General features: G+C 43.0%; 1 protein-coding gene across 3 annotated transcripts in view; it reads left to right on the forward strand.

Moving 5' to 3' along the window:
- Positions 1–22718, forward strand: part of Ttc8 (tetratricopeptide repeat domain 8) — a 61468-nt gene that overhangs the window by 34380 nt on the left and 4370 nt on the right. For all 3 annotated transcript variants that reach the window (XM_051196440.1, XM_051196441.1, XM_051196442.1), the window contains 6 exons: positions 3821–3906; positions 7032–7119; positions 9057–9167; positions 18972–19111; positions 20335–20509; positions 20791–20913. In XM_051196440.1, coding sequence (XP_051052397.1) covers positions 3821–3906; positions 7032–7119; positions 9057–9167; positions 18972–19111; positions 20335–20509; positions 20791–20913 — 723 coding nt within the window. The remainder of the gene's footprint in view (positions 1–3820; positions 3907–7031; positions 7120–9056; positions 9168–18971; positions 19112–20334; positions 20510–20790; positions 20914–22718) is intronic.

Raw genomic sequence — 22718 nt, forward strand, 5'->3', positions numbered from 1 at the left:
GACTCTTAAATGTAAATATACATGTTGAAGAATTTGAGACAGCTCAGTCCATAAGGTGCTTACTTGCTTTGCAAGCATGAGGATCTGAGTTCAGGCCTCATAACCAGTATAGAAAAAGCTAGGTATGAAGGCCCATGCTTAGAAGCCCAGTGCTGGAGATCCCTGGAGTACTTGCTGGCCACCTAGTCTAGTCTACTTGGCAAGTTCCAATGAGCTACCCTGTCTTCAGAAAATGTGGTAGATGGTATCTGAGGAACAACAACCAAGGCTGTCTTCTGGCTTAACTTAACACACACGCACATACACATTTACACACACATACACACACACACACACACACATGGTGTGGGGAGGGAGATTGAGACATACAGAGAGAGACAAAGAGACAGAGAGAGAGAGAAAGAAAGAAAGGAAGGAAGGAAGAGAGATATGGAGAGGTATATAAAGAGACAGATAGGGAGAGAAACACAAAGAGACACATATATACATACACACAGAAAATATGAATCAGAATTTTAAAGAAATACAGGGCTCATGTCACTACTTAAAATATTTTAAATGCTGGTAGCTCTGAACTATGAATAGTAATGTCCTAATTTGAGTTTCTGTTTCTATGAGGAGACACCATGACCACAGCAACTCTTAGAAAGAAAACATTTCATTGAGGGGCTCGCTTATAGTCCGGGTTCAGTCCATCATAGCAGGGAGTATGGCCGTAGGCAATCAGACATGGTGCTGAAGCTGAGCATCCTTACAGCTTGACTCAAAGGCAGCAGGAAGTCAACGGACTGTCACACTGAGTGAAGCTTGAGAAAAAGACTTCAAAGCCCACCCCCACAGTGACACACTTTCCACAGAAGGTGTGGGCCAGAAAAAGGTGTGTTCTCCATCCTCAAGGTCTGGATTAAAGTCATGTATCATCCAGCCTCCTCCAATAAGGCCAGGCCTCCTAATGGTGCCACTCCCTATGAGCTCATGGGGGCCAAATACATTCACAACTACCACAAGGAATGTGTTTGGTTCTTAAACTATTTTTGACACCAGTCAGAAGGAAGGACTCCAGTTAATGACCTGAGCAAGTTATTTTCCAGTGTCTCCTGTGAGCACAATGGCATTCCTGAACAGTGGAGACGGAAAGAAGACATATTAGTTACCTTTCTGGTGCTGTGACAATGCACCGTGACCAAAGCAATTCAGAGAAGAAAGATGTTTATTTTGGCTTACGATCCCAGAGGGTCAGAGTCTGTAATGGTTGGTTGGAGGGAGTAGGCAGCCACGGCAGCTGGGATGGGATGCTGAGAACTCACGTCGTCTTGTACTGTGAGCACAAAGCAGAGAGAACAAGTGGAAATGACTCTCAAAGCTGGCCTCTGGTGACATACTGCCCCCAACAAGGTCACACACACTTTCTAAAGCTCCTCAAACAGTGCCACCAACTGGGGAACAAGTACATGAGCCTATAGGGACAGTCTCGTTCAAAGGCCCACAAAGGGTCACCCCTGGGAGAGTGAGGGGCCTTCAGAAGTCATCACAAGTATTCTTGTCTAACTCAGCCCCAGCCTTCATGTGACTAAGAATTGCTAAGATAACTCTCCTACCATTTTTATTGGCTCAGCAATTTATATTTCTTTTAACTGGATTCCCAGGAACGTTCAGTTGAGTTCCTCCATGGGAAGACTGGATTCAGGACTGTGTCTGAAGGCAAACTTGACACCCGTCATAAGCACTGAATCTAGCTTTAGGAAGTCAGGGTACATAAAGAATTGTTCAAATGCAAGCTTTGCCTAAAAACAGTAGAAGGTCTGCTTATATTAAACATGACAGTGAATGTGATCTCTTCACCAGGAAAGGTCTTAGTAAAGATCTAGTCAAGGTTAATGTGCATAGATATTTGCAGTGCATGCCTGAATGGTGCCTCTGAAAGCTCGTCTCCCAGTGTTTCCAGAGATAATGCCACTTGAAGTCACACTTCTCTATTGGGTTTGGGTTTTCTTTTGTTTTGTTTTGTCTTCACTTTTATATCTGGCTAAAGGGGAAAAAGAAAAAAGTAAGCACATGAAAGTATAATCATTTGTGGCTTGTTTTTAATATCCTTAGCATTCAAGTAGAGATGTTCATTTTTTAGGTTCATTAAAGTCTCAGCATGGTGACACCGTTCCTAGATAAGTAGTTTGCATATTTAGAGGTCTCTCCTGGAGCAAGAGAGATAGAGAACACATGGAAAAGTAATTAATTTTGCAATAGGAGGTTGAGGGAACTTTTCTGGCATTCATTTCAGAAGAGAGCTGATATTAAAGAGGACAGTAATAGGGGATGCATTTTGAGATAATAGAACTGAAGATCCAAATGTTCTTTTAATGGAACTGTTGGCTCTCCTGATTATATTAACACTGACTCCAGAATAAAGCAGTTCCAACATTGGGAAGACAAATAAGTATTAAAAAGTAGAATTCTCATTTAACTGATAACTCCAATTCTATTCACCGAATCTTTATAGAACTTTTAGATTCTGGGAACTTCAAGTTTGTGTAAAGACTTACTCCCTTTCTCCTCTGTCAAAACGTTTTCCACTTCCTCTCTATGAAAATGCCAATTCTTAATGGCTTACCTCTTGTCTGGTCATGTAAAAGCACTGGAAGGAAAACAATACCAAAGATACGGGATTGTGGCCGAGAGGTGGCTGAGAACATGCAGAACATGCTGCTCTTCCCCATGACCAGATTTTAGTTCCTGTTCCAGCGCTCACATCTGTGAGTGTACAGCCACCTGTAACTCCAAGTCCAGGGGATCTGATGTCCCTCCCCTCTGCAGGCGCTGACACACACACACACACACACACACACACACACACACACACACACACACACACACTCACACACACTCACAGAGAGAGAGAGAGAGAGAGAGAGAGAGAGAGAGAGAGAGAGAGAGAGAGAGAGATCCTTTAAAAAACAGATGTGGGGTTAAACTGTTAAAATATGGAGGAAATGTTAAGTACTAGAAAGTAAAGTGACGTCGAAGCCATAGAGCTGTGGTTGTTGAAGGCTGCAGTAACCCCAATACTCAGACTCCTTTGCCTCCTCTGTGTCATTCCATTCTGCAAAGCCTCTGTCTTTCTTATTCTGAATTCACATGTGTCCTCCCTGGTGTGGCGGTTTCAGGCACCTGGTACCAAACCCAGCTTTTCCTGGGGACTAGGGACCTGAACTCTGGGCTTATGCCTGCACTGCCATCTCCCCAGGCCCCATAGCAAGCCAGCACGTCATTCTTCCTCTGGTGTAACTAGAGACTGGGCTTGGGGTTGATCAGGCATGTGAGACAAATACTGAGCCCCTGAGCAATGGCCCCTGCCCTTCCAAAACCCCTTTCTTCCCACTTACTTGGTCCTCCTCTTTCTCTAAAATGGGGACTGCCGCCAGACCCACCTTACATACAGAAAGTTTGATATCGCTGAGTTTTGAGGCATTTTGAATCATTCAAGAGTAGATACGTAGATACAAACAAAGAAGAGAGTAAAACCCTAATCTTTTAAATTTCAGTTGTGGGCCTTGTATATTAAAATTGTATTCCGATTTATTATGCATCTGCTTCCCTTCAACCAATGCCTCAAACCTGTTTGCCATCAGCTGTCTGGTCTGGAACTGATTATTTAGGGGAAATTTGTGGGGCCATCTGGAAACTTGGGCAACTTGAGTTTCTATCTAATTTCTAATACATGTTTTGATTGATGCTAATTATGTGGTTTATTTAATTATTTATCCCCCTGCCTGTTTACTGTTAGAGAAGCATTTCATAATGGTATATGAATTGTTTTTCAAAGGCTTTGGATTTGGCGTCCCTTTCCACAGAGCATTCTCAGTACAAGGACTGGTGGTGGAAAGTGCAGATCGGAAAGTGTTACTACAGGTAAAATCTTCGATACCGGTGAACGTCTTAAAAGTGGGAATATTTTTGTCATTAAAAATGAAATAAATGATAATGAAAAAAACTTCCCTCACGAAGCAGTGACAACTTGGGCTTATTTGAGCAAACATTTTCTGAACCATTACACGACAGCAGTGAGAACTGGTATCCTGAGAACTTGTCACACAAGGAAACCGAGGCCCGAGCTCGGCTATGATTTTCATCATGAGCTGGTTAATGACAGACCTGGGACCCAGAGTGTTCACTTCAGTCTGTCCTGCTGGCTCTCAGTTCCTCACTTACACAAATGCCTCACGCCTGTAGGGCACCCTGCAGATAAGAGCCAGCTTGTTTGTGCCGTACTTCATCTCACTTAAGGCTGGTGCCACCCGGAGGTGGCTGCTCGGCTCAGGAAGGTTGAGCCTCATGAAGCTAGTTGAGTGAATTCGTGGAGCTGAGGAGTGATACAGCAAGAATTTCAGCTTCATTTTCTGCTTTGATTCTCTTATTGATGTTTTATTTAGTTAGTTCGACAGAATGTCACTGTGTAGCCCAGGCTGGCCTTGCCCTCAGGATCCTCCTGCCTCAGTTTTTGGACTGCTAGGGTTAGCAGTGTGTCACACTCAGCTCCTGTTTCCATTAACACTTACTGTTTTTCTAGGACCTGAATATTTTTCAAATGTGCTTAATGTTTAAATACATCCAAAAGAAAACAAACTCAGAGGGCAGCAAAGTTGTTACTAATTTTAGTGAGATCTGAAACTTGCTGCTGATAGTCTGAAAATTTAGAACCTTTAGTTAAAATGGAAAGGATGAACATTCATATTTTATAATGGTAAATTGTTTTTATTATTATTAAGAATCAAGACAGGCTTCAGGTATTGTGAGCAACCATCAACATTTCTAGACCAGCGCTCTGTGAGGACATAAATGGGCTGAAAGCATGCTTGTTGCTGCTGTTGTGGAAATTAAGGTTACTTTCCACTTAGACATCTCACATACAACTCTGCATCACTTTTTCCCCCCACTAATAACTTGAAATGTGTTTTGTACTAGAAGATAACGTGAGATCATTATAACATTAAAATCTTATGAGTTTAATTCTTAAAGATGGTTTTAACATATTGAGCTTCCATACAAAACCTTCAGACTTGGTTAATAATTAAAGGAAAGCATAACTCAGACTCTTCCTACTGCCCATAGATGATGCCATTTATATGAGTGTGTCTTCTTTCAAATGAATGCATTTTATCATATTAAATTATTGTTCTGTTCTTCAGGACATCTTTACTATATATTTGGTGTTCACTCATTTATACATTCATCCAATTAGCCAGATATTAATGAGCAACTACTCTCAAGTGGGACCACACTGATTTATTAGCTTGTACTTTCAAATGCTGAGACAGACAACAAATAATTATGATGACGATTCCTATTGTTATGAAAGCAAGGGCATGGCACACTGGGAACCCAGAGAACGAGCTTGTGACGTCCACTGGGGAGATTGCAATGCCTTACTGGAGGCAGTAGCCCTGAGTAGGTGTCAGCTCTTGTCCCTGGCCACTTCGTTCTACTGACCCTTACTCTGTGCTCTCAAAGATCCTCTCCTACTACCCAACCCCACTCCAGTGCCCTAATTCTGGGCATTTTACTATTACCTACTGCAGTGGTCCTCAACCCTCTTAATACAGCTCTTGTTGTGGTTACCCCAAACCATAAAATTATGTGCATTGCCACTCATCACCATAATTTTCCAACAGTTACGAGTCACAATGTAACATCTGATGAGCAGGATATGTGTGTGCTGTGCAACTTGTATGAAAGTGTCACTTGACCTCCTTAAGGGTGGTGCCTCTCAAGTTGAGAACCACTTACCTTACTTCTGGGCATTTTAATATCTATTGCTGAGCTCTCACACTAACTTCTTCCCTGGGTTTTCTGCCTTCAGTCTCTCATCTCATCAAGTCTTCCTAACCATAGTAAGGGGAACTGTGCTCACACAGTTGCTGTTGGGTTCCTTGATGAGTCTCCATTTGGACTGTTAGTGTCATCCAATGCTGCTGTCCCGGTCTGCCCGCTTTCCCAGATCTCTCACCATTTGCATTGTTACATCCTTCTCGATTAAACTAGACTCCTTTGATAATATTTTATACATAGTCTGTGAAGTGGATGGGACCTTTGGAGAGGGAGGGGCTTCTTCCTCATCACATTCTCTCTAACTTTACACTAATCTGTGGAAGCCACCTTATGTCACTTCAGTCCCATTTTCCCAGCAGCTGCTAGTATATCAGTTACACCAACGCTTGAAGTCTAGATCATGAAAAAAATGATCAGAGCTATTTTTTTCAGCCTTTACGTGAAATTAGTACAATGGAGTATATTATAAAATTTTTTTTCAGTTTATTTTACAAAAAATGTATCTAAATAGCTCATAGAGTGCTAAGAATGAATACAGAAAGCATGACAGGTCTACTAAGGACCAGCCAAATAAAAGCCATGTGTGCTTTGGTGAATGCCCTGGTTGTAACCCTGCCTCCTGGACCACAGAGATGGACACGGACATCAAGACAGTCATTTGGGCAAGGAGCAAGTTTCAGAGTTACAGAGGAAGCGATCTACTAAGGGCAAAGGCAAACAAGATCTGTAGAAAATGATGACACATAGCTGTAATGTGCAAGTGTCAATTGTTGCTTTCACTGAAACAGTATAGGGATAACTAAAGTGGGCTGGGGGCTGTCTTAGGGAAGGAGATGTTTTCAAAGAAATGCTGTTCTTCTAGCGAAGTGGCTCCTCCACGGTTATCCAGGTCACTTGCCATATGTGCAGCTGATCGTAAGCTCTAGCGGTGGTGAACTGATGTGACCCCGCCAGAGACAGTTTCTGGTCCTGCTGCAATTAGAGTGTAGTCTTTACACACGGTCTGAGGCTTAGATAGCTGATGGCTATGGGAGACAGATGGCTTTTTGCTAGTTTGTGTTAACATACATGGTAATATTAGTGTGCACAGCATCACCTGCTTAGGTATATGCTTGCTCCAGGATTTGTATCCTTAGGGTTTGAAAAACAATGATGTAGTGTTGATTTTTAATTGAATGTCTTATTTTTCTTTTCATGGCTATTTCTAGGTTAGGAATGTACCGCGAAGCAGAGAAGCAGTTTAAGTCAGCCCTGAAGCAGCAGGAAATGGTAGACACATTTCTCTATCTGGCAAAAGTAAGTAAATATTCTAATTCGAGTGAAAACTGTCTTCATAGGGTGCTGGCCATTGCATGGAGAAAGTTGCCAGTTCCTTCTGGAATATTTGGCAAGTTAATATGTTCAGACTTATTTTTTATAGCAAGTGAAAAATAACATATGGAGGGTACCCATGGCACAAGGAGTTGATGGCTATGGAAAAAGAAGAAAATCCCTTTGACAGATGCTTACTAGGACAGAAGGAAACACCACAGACTCACCACCCTGCCAGTAGCAGAAAAGCATTTCTGCTATTTGTCTCACACCCGAGCAGGTTGTAGTGAACAGGGCCCCTTTGTTTTCAAAACAGGACCTTACTGTATAGTCCAGACAGACAGACTTCCTCCTGCCTCAGCTTCCTGGGTAGCTGAGATTCCAGGCTTGTGCTATGGAGCCCTGCTCTAAGAACAGGGACCATGTCATAGATTGTTTTATAGGACATTAGTTACTCATCTCTGAGCAGGATTCAGAATAGGGTATTGTAGAAGACTTGTTAGTAAAGAGAGTAACCATATAGGGTAGGTTTCATACTTCGCTTTGAGACGGCAAGCATCACTGGGCTGTTAGCAGCAAACATTCAAGTCCATGGTGCTGGCTAAATGATGTGACCTGTAGCTCTGGTACATGGGCCACCTAGAATTTTTCAATAGACTGGACATTGCTAATCTGAATATCTGAAGTCTGGAACGTTCCCAAGTCTGAAATGACAATGGATTGAATGACAACCTATGATACTACAAATGGAGAATTTCACAGCTGATGTCATGGGATGTGTCAGTCAAAACACAGGAGCAATAAGATTATTGTGTAAAACTACCTTACATGTAGATGGGAAAAAATCTGAAGCGAGGTTCAGCAGTTAAAGCATTCCTTGCTCTTCCAGAGGATCCAGCTCGATTCCCAGCAACCACTTGGTGGCTCACACAACCATCTGATCTCCAGTTCCAAGAGATCTGACACCCTTTTTTGGCCTCCAAGGGTTACATGCACACAGAGGTGGACAAACACACATGCAGACAAAACATCCATACACATAAAAATAAAACATTTTAAAAAAATCAATGAATTTCATGTTTAGGCTTGAGTTCCCCAATACTCCAGAATATGCCCCAAATCAGAAATTAAGAATACGTCTGTGCAAAACATTTCAGAGAAGGGAAGCTCTATTTGTATTGGAATAAAGTTGTTCCTGAGCCTCATCAAGACTTTGAAAGAAAACTCTTGATGAAGTGGTAGTTATTACACTGTTGTGGCATACCTGTAAAAATCTCCAAGTTAAGTGTGCTATGAGCGGGAAATGTGTAAGAGCTGGAAGGGAGGATAGGGGCCTGTGAACTGCTCGCTTCTCGAATAACACAGCTGTTACAGTCATGATTTCATAGCAGTCATAGCTGCTTCTATGAGACTAAGCTTAAAATCAGTCAATCATGGATTGAAGGAAGGGCCTACCGGGTCACACTGAACTTTTGGCTACTGGTGTATTCTAGGGGAAGGACAGCCATTGTCTTCAGTTGTGTATCCATTGGTGAGCCCTGCAGGCTCCAGTGGGGATAGCTTGAAACTCATAGTCAGTCATGCACACTACCCTGGTTGAACTCACTGGGCCAAGAAACAAAGCAAAAGATGTGAATATCAGAAAAGGGAGTGGAGGGTTGGTATGGGTGGTGGAGAGATGTCCCCCTGAACATTTTTTGTTCAGGTATTACCCAGTCTTTGTGACAATAATACCTCCCACAGTAGGCATCTCTTGGGGTGATATACTTTCTGCACAATGTGCAGATAAACTATAAAGTCATTATTAGAATCGAATTATACCTATGGAAATTCTTTAATTTCTGGGATAAAAACTTGTCATGCAAATGCTATTATTTTAAAAACCAGTAAAATAATATTATTGAAATATATCTTGCTTTTAGGTTTATATCATACTGGACCAACCCATGACTGCTTTAAATCTATTCAAACAAGGCTTAGATAAGTTTCCAGGAGAGGTGACCCTGCTTTGTGGGATTGCCAGGATCTATGAGGTAAGGTTCCTTTTATTTTAAAAGTTGGTGTAAAATTGAGGTTGTGTGCTACTTTAAAAAGCTCACAGGCCCTTGGGGTCCTAGTAGGGAGTACAATTTATAAAATTAAGATCGTTGGCTGTGATTCAGCAGTATAAGGATAGACTTTGCTGTGTGTGTTTAATTCAGCTAGGTTTTTATAAATACCCAGAGGTCAATGATACAAGGCAGGAATTTAATTTATTTTTCCTGTACAGGTAAACTGTTATCTCAGCACACTTAACAATCCTTTCCCACGATCTGTAACACCAAACATCTGTTTGTTTGTTTGTTTTCCATTTCTGTTAGGTATGCCTTGAGCTTTCTAGTCTGTTCAATTGGCCTGTTTGTCCAGCCTTTTATGAATCTTATATTAACTATATTTCTATAGTTTTCTAATGGTACCGGGTAGGTGTGCCTTGTCAGGATTGCCATCACAGTTTGAACTCTTATTCTTATACATTTTAGATTCATGTTCTCACATTCTATAGAAAAGTTTTAGTGAGTTTTCTTCCCTGCCAATTATTATAGCATTAAAGTGATCCTGAGGCTGGATTAGGCAATGCTACGTCCTGTTTTTTCTCCTTTGCAGTTGGAAACTTATCTCCATGCCCCTCCATATTGATTTTAAGACTGATTCCTCAAGAACTATCCTTTTTAACCTTGCAGGTGAATTAACTTAGATTGACAGTTAATATTTGATTGACAGGGTGGATGAGTAGGCTACCCTTCTTTCCATACTCAAGTATGACATACAACATCTACATATTCCAGCTAGGGACCCAATGATAGACAAAAGTACAGATGCCACCAAAGTCCGCACTGGGGGAACAGTGAATCTTATAGGGTTACTTACAGGGAGGTTTGGTGAAGGGTTACCAAAAAAAAAAAAAAAAAAAAAAAAAAATGACACAAAGACAGCTGCATTTACCAAAGCCCACCCCAGAATGGGTGACAGCTCATGAAAGCTGGGTACCTGGAGTATACTGCCAACCTGTAGGCAGACAACTCAACAGGTTGGAGACTTGTCTTTTTCATGCAGTTTGAGTGGTCTAGTCCTTTCCAGGTAGCTCTGCTGATCTTTGCTTCTCTTAGGCAGCTGAACTGGTGTCTGCTTTCTCCAGGCGAACTGGCTGGTTCGCCTTGGCTGAGCCTCCCTTGGCAGCTCAGCTTTTCTGGGAGTTCTACTCAGCAGCCTTGACAGCATACGTATGCTTGGGAAAGGGGAAACCTAATGCATCTGGTCAGTTTCTGGGACTTCCTGAAGCCTCTGAGTTGTTCACTTCTTGAGCTTAGTAGCTTCCCTGTAGGGTGCAATGTCTCACCTCCATTAAGATAAAACATCCTTTTCATGAGCCCCTTGGCAGGGTAGAGTCACAACGTGGAGTGACAAGGAACACACCTAATTCTTCCAGCAACAAGTTGTGACAACTCCTGCAGACTGTTATCTACCAGGAGTCTCACTAGAGACTGTGTGTGGACACCATATGCCTATCATGTACCAGAGTTTTCCAGACTCTTCTACAGTTAGCAGGTATCAGCGCAAACCACATAATACAAATGGTGTCACGTTAGCAAGGCACTCTTGTCATCTGGGGAAAGTTTACGTGAGAGCAAGAATCAGCTGAGTTCCCCAGTGCATACCTTTCCAAGAATAGCAATCTCAGGTCTGATGTTAACTCCTTCCTGCACACGTGTACTCCTAGGTATAACTATGAATGGATGCATTACTGTGAATGAAGGGTTGTAATTCCTATCTGATGATGGTCAATAGGAACATATTGCTTTTTAAAAGTCAGTTTGATATCAGCCACTCATTTTTTAAATTTCAAGATCTTATCCATAGATTGGTTCTCTTAAATATATTTTTATAAATAAAAGAATCATCTGTGTATATAGTTTGATATTTTACTTTAAAATCGATTAGAAGTTTTAATACTATATTAAACAAACACACCTCTGGTTTCTTTAAATTCATCGGAAGATGTTCCTTGTAATATTGGTAAATTATTTTGCAAACAAAAGTGGAAGAGATTGAGGGTTGCTATGACTAGACGATAGCTTGTGGGTGATTTTTATTTTCTTATACTTTCTGTATGGATGAAAAAAAGGAAATAAAGAGGAAAAAAAGGTACATGACTGTTCCCAGGTTTCAGCACCAGATGAATGAGGGAGAAGGAAAGGAAGAAAGAAAGAAGGAAGGAAGGAAGGAGGGAAGGAAGAAGAAATAGAAGGAAAGGAAAAGACATGACTTCTCCTAGATATAGTGGAGGAGAAAGTTTATTATAGATAAGTGGGAGAGCATAGTCAGAGGCAGGGACATCTGGAAGCTGGAAGAGTCCAGAGTAGACATGACCAGACTGAGCTGTGCCATGTGAGGAGATGGGGGAGGGGAAGGGAGAATGGAGAGGGGAGCCCATAGGTACAAAGAGAGTGAGTACCAAAATGGTTATGTTACATAGGAAAGAGCAGCCCAGCCCCCCTGGGCTGGAGAGTTCAGAATAGGGGAGGGAATTTGCCAGCCAGGAGGACCCTGGAATAGGTAGGTGCTGAGGAATGCAGAAAGAACCTGGCTGGCCAGGTTTGCTTTGGTATGTTAAATAGGCACCTCAGTCATTTGTCCCAGGTTTGAAAACTAACACTGTATTTTCAAAATCTTATATGAGAAACATGAGTTATGTGTTTTGTCTGTTAGATTTTATTCCTTGAGACAGGGTCTCTTTATGTAGCCCAGGCTGGCCTAGAACTTACAATGTAAAGCAGGTTGTCTTTGAACATGGGGTGATGCACTCCTCTCAGCCTCCCTAGTTCTGGGGTTACAGGTACAGGCTGCCACACCCTACTAACAAATTACTTTTTGAATGAAAATAAGTAATTTCTAAACTGAGTAGGAAAAAGTTTCCTCTTTGAAACCCAACTTCAATAAATATACTCAGAAGACTTTGGTCAATCAAAACAAAATGTCAACATTTTTCTGTCTTTTCTTATTGTGACCTTAACTAAATAAGAATATGAATAAACCTTTGACCAAGATGCTTAGAAAGAAAATAAAATAAGAGCCAGGGAACTTCTTGCTGTGGCCAGCCAATGGGGGTTACTCCATGGGTGATTGGGCCATTAGACCCCACCCTTTGTATCTCTCAGACCCGCCATCCTTTTTTACAGAAGGTCTATCCTTTAACATCTTTAATCACAGCTACTTTCCAGAAGAATTCCATATATGCTTGTTTGTCCAAGTCACTGTTGCTAAGGCTGGGAGAGGCTGTGGCTCTGAATGGATTCTTTTTTCTTTCCTTTGCATCAGGCTTCCTGACCGACCTTCAACTTTCCATCCTCCTCCCTCCATCTCCAGAGTGCGGGATTGCCATTGTGATGACCACACCCAGCAGTCCTATAAATTACAGTCTTTCATTGACTGCCTTCTGCCCGTTGCTCCTCTGAGTGGGGTTTGCAGCAGCAGGGAGAGAGATGTGGAGAGGAGAGCAGCCTGCTTGCAGGGCAGGGTAGAGTAGAAATGGTTGCATTCCCCTCCCCCCTTCCTTGGCTTTACAGTTAACTTCCTTTCTGCCAAAGTTTACTACACCAGAGCCAGATTTCTGGAAAATTCCTCTGCTCTTTGTGTGGTAGCAGTTTGAAAGATAATTAGCTAAGTCCTTATTTGCAGCCACACTGCATTTGCCTCTGAGGACTTTGCTTTTCACTGGGGGTTTCTTCTGTTGTGTTCTTTTCCTATTGCTTCGTTCATTCTGTCATGGTGTGCATGTTTCCTGCTTTACAGTGAGCATGTGCAGCCTCTGCTTCCTTCCTATCTAACAGACACTTAAGATATGAATCTTTGTTAAACTTTCTGATGCTTTGCATTTTCTTTTCTTTTCTTTTCTAGGCATTTTGTTAGAAAGGCCCTCACTTTAACAATTCTTATCCAAAATAAATTTGGAATTAAAAACCTAGCCCTGGAAATGTTATTCCAGTGGCCCTTCAACTTTATAGTGTGTGGACATTGCCTCAGGTGTATGTAAGAAGTGTTGCCCATTAATCTTTGACACAGGCCTTTGTATTTTAAAGAACTCCTTTACTGTTCTGAGCAAAACCACTGCTGATTCACACCCTTAAGCTATTTGCAATTTTACTTTGAATAATTCAGCTGTAATCATAGTTCATGTTACATGAGTTGGTACAGAAATAACCACTTTAAAAATCACTTAGCTAATATCAAGTTTATGACACACTTGAGGTGATATTTACATACATGGAAATGTTATTTTAAGTATCTGTCATTAAAAATCTATTCTAGAACTATTATGACTTAGCCAGTTTTGATGTAGGGATAAGTTTAAGGGCCAAAAGAGAGTCCATATGAAAATTTAGGATGTGACAAAGTTGGGCTGTTGTCAATTGAGTAACTAGATTATTAATCAAATACTTTAAAATTAGAACAAGTGAGCAAATATTTCTTATATTAAAACAATGATTTCAGCCAGATTTAAATTGTGTGTATGTGTGTGCATGTATGAGCACATGTGTGAGGTCAGAGATCAACCTTGGGTCAGGCCATAGGAACTGTCTAACTTGTTTTTTAGACTAGGGCTTATCAATTAGTCTAGCCTAGCTAACTGCTAGCCTGGCTGGCCAGCAAGCCCAGGACTCCGCCTCCCCAGCACTGGGATTACACACATTTGTCACCAGGTCTGGCTTTTTTATGTAGTTTCTGGGGATTGAACTCAGGTCCTCAGTGGTTCTGCAACAAAAATATTACTGACCAGGCCATGTCCTCAGATCTCAGATATGTCAAAACTTTAAACTATTCTGGTAAAATATCCCAAAGAAAACAACTTAGGGAAGAAATGGCTTATTCATCTTACAATTTCAGATTAAAACCCATCACCAAGGGGAAGTCAAGGCAAGAATTCAAGCAGCTAGTCACAACCCACCTGTAGTTAAGAGCAAAGAGAAAATAAACACATCCTAGCTTGCTTTCAACTAGCTTTCTCCTTTTATACTGTTTAGGGTGTCATGCCTAGGGAATGGTGACACCCACAGTATGCTGGGTCTTCCCTGTAGCATTGGTCAACACAGGCTCCTGCAGACATCCCATAGGTTAGCCTGATCTAATAATAGTCAACACAGCCCCCACAGACATCCCACCAGCTAACCTAACCACTGTTTAGGATGCTGTGCCTAGGAAATGGTGACACCCACAGTGTGCTGGGTCTTCTCTACAGCAAGAGTCAATACAGACACACCACCCCCACCCCCCACCCCCGCAGACATCCCAAACATTAACCTGATCTAAACAATTCTTAATTAAGACTCTTCCCAGGGGTTCCTAGGTTGTATCAAATTGAGAGGTAAAACCATCCAGCAAAGAAGCCATGAACATTGCCGAAGAACAAAACAAAACAAAAAACCACAGGCATGTTGTTTGTATAAATCAGAATGCCTAGATGTAAGTCTGCACCACAGTGCCTGTTTCGTGCTCATGACCAGAAGAGAGCTTCAGAACCTCTTGTGAGCCATCATGTGGGTGCTGGGAATGGAACTCGGGTCCTCTGGAAAAGCATCTAGGGCTCTCAACCACTGAGACATCTATCACTCACTCCTAGCTGAAGAGAAGCTTTTTAAACAAAACCAAGTAATAAAGCCATAACAGGAAAGTCTGATATTTGAGAACTGTTATTCCCTATGTAAATTTCCTGGGTACTGAAGCCAAGCATAGTGGTGCAAGCCTTCAGTCCCAGCACTGGGGAGGGAGAGGCAGGTGGAACTCTGTGAGCTAAAAAAAAGAAAAAGAAAAAAAAAAATCCTATGTACCAGAAGTAAATAAAATCAAACTAAAAGGGTTAAGCCAGCACCCAGTTGTTTTGGGAATATTATTTTGAGGTGTGAGACTTTTGTTTATGCTGCATTTGTTTAACTCTGTGAAGCTGTGATTCTTTTCGTGTCTAAAACATCAGATAGTCTAATAAAGAACTGAACAACCAGCCAATAGCAAGGCAGGAGCCAGGATAGGCGGGGCTGGCAGGCAGAGAGTATAAATAGCAGGAGAACGAGTCCAGGAGGATGTCGGGGCAGCCACCCAGCCATCCACAGAGTAAAAGTAAGATACAGAAGGAAAGGGCAAAGGCCCAGAGGGCAAAGGTAAATGGGTTAATTTATGTTAAGGGAAGTTGGCTAGAAACAAGCCAAGCTCAGGCCCAGTGTTCATAAGTAAGAGTAAGACTCGTGTGTGATTTATTTGGGTGCTGGGTGGTGCCCCCCCAAATACAATAGACAAAAGAGTAAAACGTCAAATGACACCCAGTGAAAATGCCTGTCATGCCTGGGGAAGAAGACAGGTGGCTGTCAGAGACATCCTCACCAGATGCCACCTCTTGATCTTGGCCTCAATAGCCTAAAACATAGCTGAGCAATTTCTGTTCATTATAAATTATTCTGGTGTAGCAGCACAGAATCCCAATGGTAGAAGGCAAAAGGCAGGCTGGATCAGAAACCACACACAGGACACAAGCTGGCAGCTCACAGAAAAGTAAATACAGTGTCTCATGTGTTACATGAATTACAGAGTTAAAAGCTAAACCAGCCATAGACCGCTTCCCACTTGATTTGATTGGCAGAGGGGAAGAAGTTTCTCGGAACCTAGGCTGTCAAGGGTGTGAAGAAAGAGACCCCACGTGTGAACACTGCTGTGGGGAGTAATTGATGCAGCCACCTGAGAGCTGTTGTCACCAAGAAGAGGTTGGAATCTCTCTCTACAGTGTGCAGCTATGCAGAGATATCTCATATTCTATTCTTTTGGTTAAAATGTAAAGAAGCCAAGGCTCACCAAAAAGGGAGTGGGTATTATATGATCTATGTGACATGTGTTAGTCAGAAAGTGCAAACACACAATGGGCTGAGGTGATAACTCAGTCGGTAATGTGCTTGCCTGGCAATCATGAGGACTCAAGATCAGTCCTCAGAGCCCACAGAAAAAAAGGCCAGGTGTGGTGGTGTGCACTTGTAAACTCAGCACTGGAGAGGTAGTGCCAGGAAGATTCCCAGAACTCGATGGCCAGCCAGTCTAGCCAAACCAGTGAGTCCTAGCTTCCTTTCTTAAAGGAAAGTAGGGTGAACATTGACATTGTCCTCCACAGACAAATGTGTGCACAAGTATGTCACACACAAGAAAGAACACGTGCTCTGGCTGGCAGTTGACCATTTCATTGAGAAAGAACAGTGTGTCAGTGCACTTAGTCTGCAAGCCTAACAGGGATTCCCAGGCCAATGAACTGCCCTGTCTCAAACATCAAAAATGGCTGGCACTTGAAGAGTGATCACCACGGTTGACATGTGGCCTCCATATGCATGCCCATACGCGTGCACATGCATCTGTACGCACAGTAGAACACGTGCATATAAACACACAAAACCCCATTTCCATATTTGAACATCTCTGACCTGGAGTGTATCTAACAATATGTAGCACCTGTCCTTTCATTACCATGTAGCCGCTGTACAAAGTAGTGGGTTCCATGTACTTTGGTCTTATTTACCACCTCATCCTTGTTTTCTGTCCTTCCTCCTCCTTCCCCCAATCATCTCTCTGCTTTTCTGTTTCAAGTCTGTTTTTTGTTCTTTGTTTGTTTAAGTCTAGATTCCACATTCGCGAGAAAACATACGTGTCTTTCTGAGCCTGGCTTCTTTTCCTTAACATGATGATCTCCAGTCCTATGTATATTCCTGCAAATGACATAACATTGCCTTCTTAATGGCTGAATAGTATTCCATTGTGTTTATATATACCACATTTTCTTTTGATCCTTGTAGCTAAGTAGCCTCACAAAAACTGTCAAGGAGCACTTTTAAGGAGCACCACAGTCTGAAGTGGATCTCAACCCTCTTCATCGCAAGGATGAGAAGTAGATGAAGATGCAGACATGTGTCTTAGCCTTATACAGTCAATCTACACCATGTGCCTGCCAAGGCCGCATATCCTATCCCACAAACGTATAAAATTTAAAAAGCAAAGCACCAAGTGCTTACAGATATTACTTGAAAAGGGGACTTGGAAGAAATTGACTCTGTGTGAAAGAACTTACTTTACATACTACTTTATATGCATAAAGTATGCAAATGTGGTCTGGGGTACAGTCCTGGTTACGTGAATCTTGTACCAAATACAAGTTCTGTGTTTAAGGAAGCAATGTGGGGTGCTTCTTCCAGTCAGTGGGGTCTCTTGGGTTTGATAAAAAGATGATTCAAATCTCCTGTGATGAGAACAGGTGTGTGGGTGACAGTGGATGTCATATAACTTGAGATCTGTGTAGGTTTGGACATAAGGAAAGCTTCCTGGAGGATGGACTGGGCCTTGAGGTAGATTTGAGAGGTGGTAACCTTTATTAATAATATTTGTTGAGCTAGGTGTGATGTCATTTGCCTGTAGTCTACCCACTTAGGAAGTTAAGGGAGAAGGATAGCTCAAGCTCAGGTTCAAGCCCAGACTGGGCAACATGTGAGAATATGCCTCAAATTTTAATAAAATTAGTGTTAGGTCACAGGCTTGCTGGTTGCCCCATCCTGGAACTCAGGCCACACCCCTCTCAGCTCTGGGACAGAGCTGACAAAATGAATTACAATGAATTCCATTCCCTCCTGTCTACTTGCAGCTATGAATAAGCCCAGATCCTCAGTTCTTGGACTTAGGATAACCTTGAATTGTGTACTTTTACTTAGTGCCTCTCTTTCTTGTGACTCCTGGGATATAGGCCAGGCCAGATCTGATGGCATGGAGTTTGCCCACCCCATCTCACCCTGAGAACCTGTAAGAGTCAGAAACCACCTTTGTCCTTGGAAATTGAAGGCTCTTTTCCTTCAGAACTGTCATCCCGCTATGCATAGTGGATACCTTGCCTCACGAGGCTCCTTTTGGGGCGGTGAGGGCCTCCCTTGATGTAATCCCTCCTGGTGCTCTCCCACTTTGGGGCCTGAGGTAACTGTCCCTCATCAAAATGCTTCTTGCCCCAATAAAGGTCATCTGTGTCAGCTTCCTTCCGCAAACCTGATTTCTTTTGTAGGTCAGAACGATCAGAGACATTAATTTGTGATTACTAGGTGTTTCACACGTGTATACAAGCACTGTAGAAGGCTTTCGTTTCACCCTAGACCTGGTCTTTCTTAGGCCTTGTCTCCCTATACCGTACGGTCTACCATCAGCCACCAGGTGACCCGTCAAACCTGATGTGTGCCACTATTTCTAGTTCTCTGATGTTCCCTCAGCTTAGTGTGACGTCTGAGGCTGTCCACATGGCCGCGAAGGGCCCTGGCTGCCTCTCTGGTCTCCTGGGCACTGGCCCCCTTTCCAGGCTCACTTGGAAACGTTTCTTCTAAGTGTTTTTCATTTTCAGCTTGTGTGTTTCAGTCCCTCTGCCAAGTGAGACTTTCCCCCACAAATGCTGGCGCTGATACCTCTCTTCTGTTACACACGGTTTCTTCCCAGGTGCCTGAGAACAAGCAGCCCCGGGCCCTGCTCTTCTTGTCCCCGCCACTGTTTCTGTACAGTGCTCACCCTTCCCTGACATTAGACTGACTCATCTGTTTTTTCTTTCCCACCAGCTGTCACCTCCTTGGGGACGATGACTTCATGTTTTTGTTCGTATTTCGTCCCTACCGTCTAGAACAGAGTCTGACATATGGCAGACTCAGAGTATATATTGTTGAATGAACGAAGTTAGTCAGAAAAAGAAAAAAAAAGGCAGCTTCTTGTCCAGTGTTAATAATGCATTGCTCTTCTGTCTGGATGGGGAATAGGAAATGAACAATAGTTCATCCGCAGCAGAATACTACAAAGAAGTTCTGAAACAAGACAACACTCACGCGGAAGCCATCGCCTGCATTGGAAGCAACCACTTTTATTCTGACCAGCCAGAGGTCGCACTCCGGTTTTACAGGTGGGGATCACATCGCCTCTGCCAGGAAAGTCGGCGAAACAGCAAAGGGATGGAATAACAATGTAGAGAAATTATAGAGAGGCCACATGTGTGTAAGTCTAAGAACTGTATCTTTCGGCTGATGTCTGAGCATTAAAGTGGTACTTGGTACTTTGGGGCTGTGCAGACCAGCATCCTGAAAAACATACCTGCGTGGCCAAGCCTTCATCTTAATTCAGTGTGAGTTCATGATGGCTGTCAAGAAACAACAGAGGCTAAGAAGCTACTTGAAATATTTCTCACTGTCACTGCCTCTTAATACCACAAAACCTAAGGACAGAGGCTGGAGCAGAAAGGGTGTGTAAGTGCCCTGTGTTCAGAACCTTGATGAGGATGTAAAACAGGGTTACCTGTTTTGTGAGGTGTTTTCAGCTTTTTCCAAGTCTAAGTCAACTATGGTCGCTGGTTCTGTTTGAGCTCATACTTATTTTATTCCCTCCTGTGGCTTCTAAAATACCTTTGTAAAACATGACATTCACTGTTTATTAGTGTGTATGCCAAGGTGGCATGATTATGAAGGTTAAAGGATACTTCCCTGTTATTCGGGTCTTTCCTTCCACTACGAGTCCCAGGGATCAAACTCAGGTCATCAGGCATGGAGGCAGGCACCTTTACCCACTAAGCCACCTTACTGGTCACTAAAATTCATTTTTACCTGGTGGTTTCAGCCCTTGTGATAAATAAGAGTAGATTGGCAGCTGACGAGTTCTTTCCAGACACATGCTGGGAACATAAAGTAAACAGATGCCATCCAGCGCTGTGCAGCTGGCCGTACGCTCCACCCCTGAAGTGGGTCATGGGCTTCTCAAGCAGCTGGGCTGGCTTTTCGTTTATGTATTTGAACTGTGTTGGGTGAATGATGCTCAGAAGCAAAGTGGGGCTCTTGAGCTGCCATGGGAAAGCTGGGTGGGGAACACAGAGAGCCATCCACAGCCACGCCTTCCATGGCTGAGGCTCACTCACTGGCGCACAACTGAAGGTCTTTCTTCCTAATAACTTTTGCAGGGGAAACAAAGCACGTTTCTGGCCTTGTCCCTGGGCATGTGCCCTATGACGAGTTACAAGCCTTGTTGACATGTCTGTGTTAATGTTCTTCAGGGATCTAAACATGATTAAACAATCTCACTTGTAACTACATTTATAAGGCAGTCTTAACAGTGACTTCTGTGCTCCTCTTTGGAAAGGCGCCTCTTGCAGATGGGAGTTTATAACTGCCAGCTTTTCAACAACCTGGGGCTGTGTTGCTTCTATGCCCAGCAGTATGACATGACTCTGACCTCCTTTGAACGTGCCCTTTCCCTGGCTGAAAATGAAGATGAGTCAGCTGATGTCTGGTACAACCTGGGGCACATTGCTGTGGTATGTTTTGTATGTGTGTGTGTGTGGTACATGCATGTGCATGTTTCCTGTTATGGAAAAGGTCACCATATATTCATGTGAAGATATTCTCAGATATCATCAATCCAACTGATAAGTTAGAGATTTTAGTATCCTCAAGTTAAGTCCATGCACAGAACTCACATTTTGATGCTGGGATTGGTACTCGGTTTCTCTATGTAGCCAGAAAGATTTATGTGCAAAGTGAGGGAGGGTGTGTGTGTGGTGGGGGAGTCTGCGTCTTCACGTGTTTTTCTTTGCAGGGAATAGGAGACACAAATTTGGCCCATCAGTGCTTCAGGCTGGCCCTGGTCCACAACAACCACCACGCGGAGGCCTACAACAACCTAGCTGTGCTGGAGATGCGGAAGGGTCACATTGAACAGGTCAGGGAACTGCATTGTCACAGTGAGCAGTTGGCTTTCTTCAGAGGAAAGCTGACTCTTAGCCATCATTATGTGTTACACTTTTAAAATCGCTCTGGGGTTTAGCAGGCCTGGTCCTGACTCCCAGCTCTGTTATCACTAGCTGTGTGACTTTGAGCAAGTCCCTTCACTTCTCTGAGGCTAAAATTGAACATTTGATTTGATGGGAATACTGTATACCTTCATCATATTCCCACCTGTGATTCAGCTGCCCTGCCACACCCCTGCACCCACACTATTCAGCAGTCCTATCAGCCCTAGCCCAGTGTGGTCCCTCTTCTCTACCTACCACACATCCATCTCCTTCCTGCACCATCCCAGGGGCCCCCCAGCTGGTCTCCCTCACACACACACACACACACACACACCGGATGGGGTGGCATTTACTGACTAAGCCATCACCCCGGCAAACCCCTCCCCCCACACTATGAGAAAGAATACTGAGTGACGTCATGATGAATGAATAAAGCTCTGGCATATCCTCCTCTGAATAGCCTAATGGATTTTGTTATAAAACAATATTATTGTATTACTGCTTTGTTAAAAATCCTCCAGTTCCTTCTCTCTTTGCATTTGAACTAAAGCCCAGGCTTCCCATCCTGGCCTGTACCGGCCCTATTCTGGTCTCTACCTTTGAGACTATCTGTGTGCTCCTTCCTCACTGGCTTCAGGCACACAAACAATCCACTGCTCTGCAGACACACAGAGCTCTGTCCCCCTTCAGCCTTTGCACTGTCCCCCCAGATCTTGCCACAACAAGTTTCTTTTCCTCACTGGAGTCTTAAGTGTCTTAGAAGAGCCATCCAAACATCAAGCTAAGAAAAGCCCTGGAGGCCTAGTACCTCTCATGCTGTTTTCTTTTACTTGTCTTCCTAGGCATTGGTGTGTAGAGTAGACTGTTGGCTGCTTGAAAGCAGGGACTTTGTTCCGTAACTTCTGTAGTCTCAGCACTGGGAACAGCACCTGGCATATGGAAAGTCTAAGTCAGTGTTCCTGGCGGGGCTGGGTTGATGACACAGTCAGCGAAATGTTTGCCTTACAAGCAGGAAAACTTGAGTTCAGATCCCCAACACCCACCTAAAAAACAATGCTATATAGAGAGATCCTGTCTCAAACAACGACAAAAAGCCATTTGCAACATGTATGCATGTGTAATCTCAGTACAGTGAAATGGTTTGTGCATGTCTGTGTGTATACATATGCTCAAGTATGGACACATTCCGTGGCGTGTGTGTGTGTGTGTGTGTGTGTGTGTGTGTGTACATGTGCTCAAGTATGTGCACATTCCATAGCACACATGTAGAGGTCAAAGGACAACTTGTAGGAGCTAGTTCTCACTTTTCTCCCTTTCTACTATGTGGGTTCTGGGACATCAAGGTTGGGCCATCAGATGGCAAGTGCACTTACCTGGTGAGCCATGTCACCAGTCCGGGTTTTCAAATGTGTTTAAAAGTTTTATGTTCACCCCATTTTATTGGTAACACCTAGTATCTACTGTCTTATATGAGTTGGTGTCTCTTTTTTTTCCATTAAAAAATGATGCATGAACTTGTTCTCAAGGTCATGGATGTAAGTTTTGGGTTGGGCAGTATTGTTCAGTGGCATTTATGAACTGTGATAATACACACATTGCCATCTCCTATTACTGTATGTTCTCTACAAAACATGATCCTGTGAAATGTAGCCTAAGTTTTACGCTTTGAGTACTTGTGATGGCTACTTTAATGTCAACCTGACAATAGGTAGAGGCATTGGGAAGGAGGGGA

Source organism: Phodopus roborovskii, unplaced genomic scaffold (assembly GCF_943737965.1).
Source record: "Phodopus roborovskii unplaced genomic scaffold, PHOROB, whole genome shotgun sequence".
NCBI lineage: Eukaryota > Metazoa > Chordata > Mammalia > Rodentia > Cricetidae > Phodopus > Phodopus roborovskii.